At 40.1% G+C, this 10,639-nt stretch overlaps 1 protein-coding gene across 4 annotated transcripts; it reads right to left on the reverse strand.

Annotated features, from left to right (window-relative positions):
• Positions 1–313: 313 nt before the first annotated feature.
• LOC104421493 (zinc finger CCCH domain-containing protein 55) lies at positions 314–5,369 on the reverse strand. Of its 4 annotated transcripts, none has more exons than XM_039303692.1 (9): positions 4,423–5,369; positions 4,109–4,291; positions 2,547–2,726; positions 2,353–2,450; positions 1,939–2,202; positions 1,691–1,847; positions 973–1,058; positions 773–859; positions 314–667 (listed from the first exon to the last, which is right to left on the reverse strand). In XM_039303692.1, the coding sequence occupies exons 1-7, from the start codon at positions 5,337–5,339 to the stop codon at positions 1,040–1,042; spliced, it is 1,818 nt and encodes a 605-aa protein (XP_039159626.1). In that variant the 5' UTR covers positions 5,340–5,369; the 3' UTR covers positions 314–667; positions 773–859; positions 973–1,039. The 4 variants fall into 4 exon arrangements, with proteins under 4 accessions (XP_039159626.1, XP_010031761.2, XP_039159627.1 ...); XM_010033459.3 differs by having other exon boundaries at positions 973–1,162; positions 4,423–5,368; XM_039303693.1 differs by lacking the exon at positions 4,109–4,291 and having other exon boundaries at positions 973–1,162; positions 4,423–5,368.
• Positions 5,370–10,639: the final 5,270 nt, after the last annotated feature.

A 10,639-nucleotide genomic window follows, 5' to 3' on the forward strand; every position in this document is an offset into this window, starting at 1 on the left:
TCAGCACTTTTCCTGTATGTGGGCCTAAGGATCATGAATCAGGAAATCATGAAATGAAGTGAAACTAAAGAGAGAAGCCCCACTCCAAAAGCAGACCTAGCAGAGACACGAAAACAACCACTATCTTCACACCAATACTATGAGAGAGAAAGATCAGATCAGTGACGAACGAAACCAATTTGTTTGATATCCTCCTACCCTTCTAAATTGAGCCCTCCCCGCTCTGCCCCAGTGACCGTGTGCATTTTAAAGAATTTGCCATCAAACTGTTTTAGCATTTTATCTACACTAATATTCAAGACAAGCATAAAACTGACGTACAACAAAAGAAATTTTTTGAAACAGAAGCTATGTATAAATTAAAGGTAATCCAAAGTTACAATTGTCTGCTTGTTCTATGAAGTTGTCTGTTCTGTGTGGTCCTGCACCCACCTGCACAGAGGTTACATAGAAGAAAATAGGGAGAACCTACACATTACTATCGAATCACCTGTCCCCTTAAGGTATCGTAGATGTAGTAGTAGTATGTATTTTGCTGTTAGCAGTATGTATCGATGATGACGGCGCCGACTCTCACCAAAATCATCTCTAAGGGATCTAATCTAAGGTGCAGGTAAGCTTGGGCTATACATCTAGCAGATATGTCTCCCTCCTATTTGCTTCTACTCTGCATTACATGCAAAAGATATAGCATGAGAAAACAGCAGTAGATTAGGTTTGCAAATTTTAGGTCCAAACCCAAAAGAAGAATGGAAGAGCTGGCGTCTCTTACCTCTAGACAACGAATCCTGCCGACCACGGCCATCTCCATTATTTACATGTTAATGGATCGAATGCTTAGGGAAAGGGAAATAAAAACCTGCAATCACAGTATTACATCAGATATTCATCTTCAATATATGATGATTTATATAGAAGAGAGGCAAGGAGAGATTATAATGGAGGCCACTTAAATGGTGAAGGAGACAGCACCTTAGCTAGGACACTCATTTAGTGAGAAGGCCCATCACCAGAACTCACGGTCAGTGAAACATTATTGTCAGGGATCCCAGAGCTCGCTGTAAAATCAGTCGCATCGGCCAATTTAGAGAAGTCCGAAAGATGATCACTGGAAAATTTTGTAGGTGAAGCAAAGGGCGAGTCGGGAAGTATGTTCTCTAAGCTGCAATCGTACAAGAAAATATATATTAAAAAAAAAAAAAAGGATCCTTAAGAGTCAACACTTTCCCCATGATGCAGAAGTATAGGAACCCTGAAGCCACAAGACTCTGGAAAGCATAAAATACAAGAAGTCAGCTTTTATTTCCATGTGGTTTATTTAGGATCTACAAAGCCTACTCCAACTTCTTAACCATTTCTTATGAACTACCACAAGTTTGGAAAAAAAAAAAAAAACATCATTTTAACTCTTTTGTTTTCAAATAATGAGATAACACCTCTATCTGGACTTGCCACAAACATCTAAAACGCTCAAAATCAGTTGAACATAAAATTGTCTCCTTATCTGAATGAGGCTTCCTTTTTCTCTTGTCCCGAAAAATAAAGGATGGAATTGTGTTTTACTCCAAGTTCTAATTATGGTTGGCTCCTCACGAGGTCCAACATATCCCACTTAGGCAAAATGCAATTTCTCCGTTTAAATCCTAGAACATTTAGTCATTATCAATTTTCTTCAAATCTAGATCCATACCTTCCCCGACTATCGCCTCGTGTGAGTTTGGAGCTCTCACTTTTGCCTTCGCCACTGACAACATCCTGACCACACGCAGCATTGACGTCATGATGAAGCTGCTGCTCACCACTTGCAGCAATCACAGAGATGGTGGCAGCTGTGCTGTTCCGACAGTCTGCAATGACAATAGGCAGAAAAGCCAATAGGGATCACAGCTGCTCAATTGAATTTGTCATTACCAGAAAAAATGATTATCATGACCTAACCTTCAGCATTTTCATGGTTAGGGGCATCAGGTGGCATAACAACTTTATGGTTAATCTGAGTATGAGGATGAATACGCGGAGAAAGAGGAGAGCCAACAGAAAAGCTACGTAGGTGATGGTATATTCCATCATCTTTCAAGTCTGGGAGTTGCAGATTCATTAACCTTCTACTCTGTAGTTCAATTGCTTGCTGCAAATTAGCCTGCTCTTCCAGTTTCCGCCTAATCACCATCTCCTGTGGATTATGGAATACTCTTGACCTCGCTGGAGTAATGCAATGGAAAGAGGCATAGAATCCAACAAGATTAAACTAGTCAGAGGTTTTGCTGAGAATAAAGGCCAAACGATAAAAGTAAAGAATAAAGGACATCATTTCAAAAGAATTTCCTACGAAATGTGCACTTGTTCTCTCACCAAGATGGTCATATGGCTCTCCTGTGTCAAGCAGCGAATGACTCGAGCAAGGTGAGAACTCCCCTCTCTCGAATAGCTGCTGTTGATGTTGTTGCCTCCTGTTATTAACAAATTGAGTAGCCGCACAGAATTAGACTACAGAAGACTGGTTATGCAGCCAAACCAAAAAATAAAAAAGGAAATAGAACCCATACTTTTCCGGAATTTTTCCCTTCTCCTTGTAGGGCTTAACCAGTACACGTGAATTGCATATGAAATGAGGGTTGCCTTTCGTCAGTATGAGCTTTACAGTCTCTGGGTAGACAAATGTAACAAATCCAAACATTCGCTTCTGCTGATAAGGAATCCTGACATCTTGAACTGGTCCATAATTGCTTCCAGAAGAATCAGAAATAAAACTGTTAGTGCATGGAGATTCAAATGTGACCAGAGAAGAAAGCAAGTGCAGAATTGAAGCAATAATTTAACTTAAGCAGCACTTTCTTAGGAAAGCTTAAATTACTAAATGACTTGATCTACACCAGAACATGACCATTTTAATTTCCATCAGCAACTAGATAGAAATCTTTCCTCCAAATTACTTTGAATAGAAAGATCATAAGATATGACATACAAGAGAGCAGAAGAAAATTCTATGACATACGAATGGAAACCTTCTCTGAGATTATCACAGCATTTTCCTGGCCACGCATTCTTCAAACATGGCTACATTCAGTCAAATACAATCAAGCAAAGGCGGAATGTTAAAATGACCATGAAAAGACTAAGAAAACCCAACATCTTCCCAGGAGGCAAAAAGTCCTCAATAAAGTGCTTAAATGCAAGGCCATGTGCTTTGAAAACTTAATCTGGATTCAATTTTCTAAAACTCAAGCTCCATTGACCCTACATCCAACTGCTAAAAAATCTTATGACTTAGTAAGTCCACAAAATTTTTCTGCTATAAGGGCTTAAATGCAACCAGATTTGATGGAACAGCCTCATCAGCAAACTATAAAAAGGAAGATAGATCGCTATCGCAGTCAAAGGGTAGTGACCTAGTTAAGTATAAGACCAAAACAAGCAGAACACTACTGATATTTATATAGGGTTCTACTAATTGACATATTTTCCTATTGAAGTGATGCATTTGCAACTTCACAGCATGAAGTGAGATCCATACAGAAATAACATCATAATTTTCACGTAACAAGAGAAAAAAAAAATGAATGGCAGCGGCATTTTCCTGCTGACATCAAATGCAGTATAAATAGAATAGAAAGCGAGCCTGGCACAGCACTGCTAGAAAGGGACCATTGGCCAAAATACCAGTAGAAATAATAGAATCAACGTCTAGCTCATTCAAACAAATAAACAATATGCAAGAACAGACTCAACCTAAATGTAAATGTAAAGAGCATCATTAATCAGCATTACTTAAGTACAGAGCACATCAAATCCATACGAATAAGGGATCTGCCCATCCAAGTCCTAGAACAGAAGATGATAGCTCAATCACGTAGTATGACGAAAGCGATAAGCCCAATATGCAAGAAACTCGCGTGCTCTGCCAAAATAAAACATAAAACAAAAAAAGAAACAGTTTGAGAGGAAAATGAGCCAGGGTTTCATGCTCAGTCCACTGCAGATTGCCTGATTACGACCCTGGTGAGATATTTTAGCATTATTAAAAGATTCCATTGCACTAGTTCGATGAAAAAATAGCAACGGACAGGTAAAAATAACATCTTTCCCATACAATCTCAAGCTGCATTACCTAAAATAATCAGAAACATCTTCATCCTTAAAAGTGCTGTCTGCAGGGAATGTTAGATAAATTTGTCTCGAAGCCGAGTTCGCCTTCTCCGCTAACCCCATAGCCAAATACTCATTCCTCTCCACTTGGTATCGCCCATACTTATAAAAGTCATCTCCCATCGCCACCCCCGGCACCCCCATCCTAATATGCCAGAAGAAAAATCATACACAGACGCGAATTCACCGTCCGAAAAAACGATCGAAGGCACAACCTTTGACGGTGATAAGACAAGCAAACTTAAGATGCGACAAAGGAAAGGCATTTGAATGTACCTCTGGGTCTCATTGTGCTGCTGCATAAGCAAAGCCATGTACTTGCCATGCGATGTTGGGGAAATTCCAGGTAAAAACTGCGAAGCCGCGGCCAATCTTTGCTGGTGAGCGACCTTGAGCCTCATCATGTCCTCGGCGTCGAAATTACTCGGCGAACCGACGAAGTTCACGGAACCTTCAAAATCGTCGCCGTGGAGGAACTTGCAGTTGCTCCCGTTCTTGCAGAAGCCCCTCGCGAAATACAGGCAGGGCCTATACCCGCCGCCGAAGCACGCGTCCTCGCCGCCGCAGCCGAAACCTGCGTCGCTCTCGGAGTAACTCCTGCGGTGCAAATGCGTGTCCGCATTGTACCCCATCTCGAAAACGTCGCCCGACTTGGACGAATCGTTGAGGAACGCGAAGTAATCGCCGAGTTGATTGTTATCCTCCATGAAATCGCTCCCGCCGCCAGCGCTCACGCCGCCGCCGCCGCCGCCGTTCAAGGGAGCGAAATAGCGCGCGCCGTCGAAAGGGAGAGAAGGGCTGGAGTTCTGCCGGGCGACGCTGCCGGCGGCGGCGGCGAAGGCGGAGAAGGGTCCCTTCCCGACCTCGTAGTCGGCCCCTCGGGGAGTGATTCTGGGGAGGACTGAGGAGGCAAGGCGCCGGCCGGGGGTTGGTGGGGATGGAGACGGAGGGGCGAGGGCGGGGTGGGAAGGGCCGGGGGAGGGCGCGGGCAAGGCGTTGGAGGAGAGACCCATTTGGGTCTTGGCCTTGAGAATGAGGCTGTGGAGGAGGGTCTCGGGCCCGAAGGCGAGGCGTATCAGGTCCTTCTCGGTGAGGTCCTGGATGAGGAGGTAGCCCATGATCTTGGAGGCGTTCTCCGGGTCGATGCCCCTGATCTTGGACAGCACTATGGAGGTCGCCTCGTTCGCGTCCATTCCCCCTCCCCCACCCGCTCCCTCTCTCGCTCTGGCTGCCTGGCAGGGGCTTTGCTTCCTTTCTCTCCTACTCACTTCTCACTTCCTGTCCTTACTTCCTCTTGGGTCCTTCTGTTTCTCTCTCTAGGAGGGGTCTCGGAGAGAGAGAGAAGGGGAAGAGAGAGGGTCGGGGTCAGGGGCGGGGTGGTGCTGCAGTATCTTTATGTGTCATTTTGCTGCTGCTGCTGCTGCTGCTGCAGAGGGAGAGAAAGAGAGATGGAGAGTAGGGTTTGAAGTGTAAAAAGCGGGCATGAAGAGGGCAGTAAACAAAACAAAAAAAAACCCAAAAATCCAATCTTTTTCTGACTCCAACCACCTTTTTTTTTTTTTTTTTTTCACTGCTCTCTCTCTCTCCCACCCTCGTTTCCCCTTACTTCTTCTTCTTCCTCCTCCTACATGGTTTTTTTTTTTTTTTTTTTTTTGGGAGGGGTGTGGGGGCGAGGGGTTCTGTTTCTCCTGCCGGCACGGGCGTAATTCGGGGCCCACTCCAGGGGCGAGACCGGGATTTCGTCCCCCGCCCGGCGTCCCGTGTTGTTTTGGTTTTTTTAACCGCACGCCCTCCGGTGTACGTGCGCGCCCGCACGTGACGGACCAGTGTAAGCCTTGGTTTTTCCTCTCTTTTTTTTTTTTTGTTTCCCCCCCACTTTTTTTCCCCCTCCGCTTCTTGCGATTTTTTTAGAGGGAAAGGGGGAGATGACGTCATCGTTTCGATCCCGTAAATAGTAAAAAAAATGAGATAAAAAAAAAAAAAAAAAAAAGGTGATCTTTTTTTAGGGATTAAGTTGCAATGCCTGTCTTTGGAAAAGTTGTTTTTTTTTTTTTTTTAAGGGATGGGATCGAGCATGTACGAAAATATTTGCAAATATCCCGGTTGGCTTCTTTTGTGCGCTGGGATATGGGCAGTAACGGTAACATTTGATCGAAATCAGATACATTTTCCCTTCCTTAAAATCTCCCTTTACATTATATCTACCGAAATGTTCCCTTCTTCTTTTCTTAGGGAGTCTGCAATCTAGAAAAGATTGCGCACATCATTTTACAAATGGACTTATTAAGCTTGTAACGATGTTATAGATAGAATATGAATCGAGTAGGTGACAAGCCAGCTTAGAGGATGCATCCCCTCGATCCCTATGGTCTTTTGTCACGAGAGCCGTGCGCTTTAGTGAATTTGTTGATTGTACCCACATGTCATGATACGGGTAGTTATTTAAAAAGAAAAAAAAATTGCAAGACTTACGAAGTTTGATTTACAAAATATATTTATTAATCGACATGTCGGATTGTTATTGATTCTTGGGTATGGTCTACTTGGTTTAAAGGGCTACTTGCAATGTGACATCGAAGATGTACGAAAAAAAATATGGAGGACATATAAAACAAACTAACCTAATCGAGACATTGCTCCATCCACTAGGACATCTTCAAATTGGGAATCACAATTAATTTGGTTTGATATCATATTAAATTTTCAAAACTTTACATAAATCTCCTACAAAATAAGTATCTCATACATTAATCTACTTCTTACCTTTGAAAGATTACAAAAGATCTCATTTGACTCTTTTGCATTATAAAAGATGTTGATTTCCGTCCTTTTAAGAACATGGTGTCGTGATTCCTCTGAAAATATTTTACCACGATAAGTCAACATTAATCAAAAGTCGAAAGAAAACAACGCAATCCAAATATATAATACAGTGTGCGGTGCTAAATTATTAAAAGTGCTATCACTTTCACTAAAAATAACTAGTGTTTTATGCTTGCCTACATCAATTATGCACAAAAGAAAATATCAAAATCAAATAAAAAAGTTCGACAAGAAAAAACATTAATAATCAAGAAAATAATTTATTTACGGGCAGAAATTGAAAAAGAAAAAGAAAAAGAGAAAGCTTTTAATTGGATAGAGAGGAGGGCAGAAATACCATGCAGCGTACAGGAAACGGAGTGGCAGTTTCAACAGCAGCAAAAACTAACTAATCACTGTGGGACGTGTGATTCTGTTTTTGACTAATTCCCTTGATTTTTCCGCATTCCATGCTGTAATTTATTTTTAATTAATTCTTAATTCTTAATTTCCTCGAATGAATCTAGGAAGGCATTAGTCAAATCTCAAAACGTTGGTTGAGGATTGTGTCCTCCCTTTTGAATCATCGGATCCTAACTTTTACACGTTACCTTTTTCCTTACTAACCTTTCTTTCGATGTCCTTTTTTCATAAAATATTGTCAAGAGCGAGATTTCGCGTGTCTAATCCGACTAAATTCACCTGCATTATTTGAAAAATAAAGGGATCCGTGACGGGCTTTCTTATATAAAAAAGATGTTATGGTTATGTTTTATATCGTGATTAATTTGATCCACGACATTATCGTGCGAGGGCCCGAAAATAAAAATAAAATAAAATAAACAGCAAAGGAGGAGTTGGAGCGCTAATGGGGTATGGGCTCATAAGTAAATTTTGGGCCTAACACCTCTGTATACATCTTTTAAATGGAATAGGGTTTTGGTAGTTTTGGAGGGAGGGAAATATGAAAAATCGAAACAATAATATAAAATAAAAAAAAATAGAATCGCGATTTTGGAAATAATTCCAATTTCCTAAATCATGTTAAATCAAGTTGCTGATCGTCTTTGAGCTATATTGTGAGCTAAAAATATCCAGTATGCTAATTTATTTTATTGACATCCTTTTTGGCTGGATTGTAATAAGTATTTTCTCCTTTTATTCTGCATTAACCCATTGAATCTAATTTCATTTATACGCATTCAATGGAATAGAGAGAGTCGTTCTGCACGTTGCACTTGAGAAACTTCTCCATGGTCGAATATCCTTTGGAAGAGCAAATGTCGGGGTATATGAAGATAAGCCTACACTATTGATATACTAAATTCGTGGGCCTATTGCGACTAAGTATTTAAAACAAGCGGGTTCAGCTCAATCTCAAGCAATAATCCATCACATCGTCTAATTTACTAATTTCGAAAACCAATCTCAGTAGATCGAACATCCGTCGTGTCAGCAAAGCTTAAATGGTATATGGTCCAATTGAGCCTAATCACCCTAATTTCTCAAGATGCCAAAGAACTCGTAGGGAAACAATCTTGTACCGCGTCAGAGAAGTCATTGTCCAAAGGCTTCTAAACATAGGCTAATTTGTCTCCATCAACTCGCACGCTTTTAGAACGTATGTGGAGTCCACACTCCACTCCACATGCTCCCATGCACCTAATTTGCTTGTTGAATTGAATAATCTTCACCTTTCGAGACACATGAAATCCAATGATAATCGAGAAGATGGTCAAACATGATTACAAATACGTGTCACCGTTGCGTGATAATTTTAGACAACTATAGAAAAATCGAATTTGCTAGAATGTCACGACTAAACTTTCCTATCCGAGCATGTGTACTGATTCACGAAACACCTCATAAGAGAAAGCCTTCATTGATCATGCTGAAGCATGCCCAACTATGAAAGTCACACACTAGGCAAATTGATAGTCGATAGCTGTTTAATTATAGATTCATTTGAGTATTGCTCGTTTAAGTTTTTAAATTTTGAACACTATACAGTTCATAATTTTCTTACAAGTCTTATGATAGGAAAAATGGTTCTTTAAAGGTAGCAGGAGCTCCGAGCAATTAGGAGATAAAGTCCTATTGAAATGCTCATTGCTAGATTCACATTTGTACCCATTAAAAAGTGGTAGGAGAGAGAGAGAGAGAGAGGAGGATTCCATCAATATTCTTATTTTCCTTTTCCCTTTCTTTTCTTCTCCATGATAATATGCGTTTGAATGATAATCTTGTGTGATTCGAAGTCATGAATCACGTAAATAAAGTTATCTATGAATGAAAACCACCCTTTAAACCTAATGGTGCTGAGAGTATGAGACGTCCATTGAAAATTGACCCATATCTCAATGGACATGATAGTCCCATCACTTCAATCGTAGCCACGTCGAGTAAGACAAGAGTCGCACATGTCCACAGCCGTGGAGTAGCCCCACGAACCACGAATGGATGACAACGAGGGTTGAACTTGGGACTTCTTACTTCCTGAGGCAGAAGATCAAGGTATCTTATTATCACGCCAACACGCAAGAGCTTGTGTTTCAAGGGCATTATGATAACAAAACGAGACTTTAAGAGCCATTTACACATGATTGAGTCGAATTCGAGAGGTACGCAACCCTTTGAATTTAGGCTAAAACTTTCTTTTCATGATGAAAAGAGTCCCCCTTAAAAAAGAAAAAGAAAAAAAAAGCAGGCAATCGAAGATGTAATGAATGAACTCCAACTAAGTTCGAATGTGAGTTTTTTCAAGCAAAATGTTAAATGACTATTTCCTCTTTATCGAAGTGGCTGCTTCCATTTCACAGACGATATGCATTGGAAAGGGAGGAAAATTGTTCCGTGGGCGATGCTTTTGATGAGGGTTTTACTGTTCATTGCAGGGCATACGAACCTCCTCCTTTAAAAAAAAAAAAAAAAAAAAATAAATAATTATTTCTTTCCTTTTCGTTATTTATTAATCTCCGAATTTTAAATCCAATCTGCCAAGTTCCAATTCAAGAACGAGAAGAATAATAGGTCAAAGATCAAGCACATTTTAGGATTCATTTGTTTTGCGAAAAATAAATGATTCAAAAAGTATATTTTAAAAATAATTGCTTAAAATAATTATTTGATGATAAATGTAAATTTATATTCAATATTTACATGAATGATGAAAATATTTTTATTTATTTATTTCTACAGGCTATACAAATAGTTATTTATTTATTATTGACAAAATAAACGGTGCCTTAAAGAGGTTTACAGTTGTAGAATGAGGACAATTACGTCCATTTCCAACTGAAGCTGTGGAGGCGACCCAAATGTTTTCACGATAAGAAAGCAAAGGGCAAAGAAGAAGTCATATTCATGAACCCGAGAGTTTTCGCAAGATTGCACTATTGGAGCGAGAAATGCTAAGTTTGCTTAACCCAGTCTACCAAAATTCATTTACTTAAATTATTATTGATTATTGAATATGGCTCACTCATTTAAAGAATCATTTGTTATTGGATAAATCACTAACTAAATGAATTTTGTAAATCAGACTCAATAAACCTAACGTTTTCAAAAAGGATAAATAGTTATATCTCGGATTATCATAAAACATTATTAATTAATTTTCTTGTAAACGGGGACTCAAGAGCAGTATGGAGAGAGAATGGCACATGCTGACAGACAGAGCCAGCATTTGGTG

This window comes from Eucalyptus grandis, chromosome 10 (assembly GCF_016545825.1).
Source record: "Eucalyptus grandis isolate ANBG69807.140 chromosome 10, ASM1654582v1, whole genome shotgun sequence".
Lineage (NCBI taxonomy): Eukaryota > Viridiplantae > Streptophyta > Magnoliopsida > Myrtales > Myrtaceae > Eucalyptus > Eucalyptus grandis.

Coding starts and splice junctions, on each gene's coding strand:
- LOC104421493 (XM_010033459.3), bottom strand. CDS start 5,339: ATGGACGCGAACGAGGCGACCTCCATAGTGCTGTCCAAGATCAGGGGC. Junction 2,727..4,108: donor GATGTTTCTGATTATTTTAG/GTAATGCAGCTT, acceptor TTCTTCTGGAAG/CAATTATGGACCAGTTCAAG. Junction 2,203..2,352: donor AGAGCCATATGACCATCTTG/GTGAGAGAACAA, acceptor GCATTACTCCAG/CGAGGTCAAGAGTATTCCAT.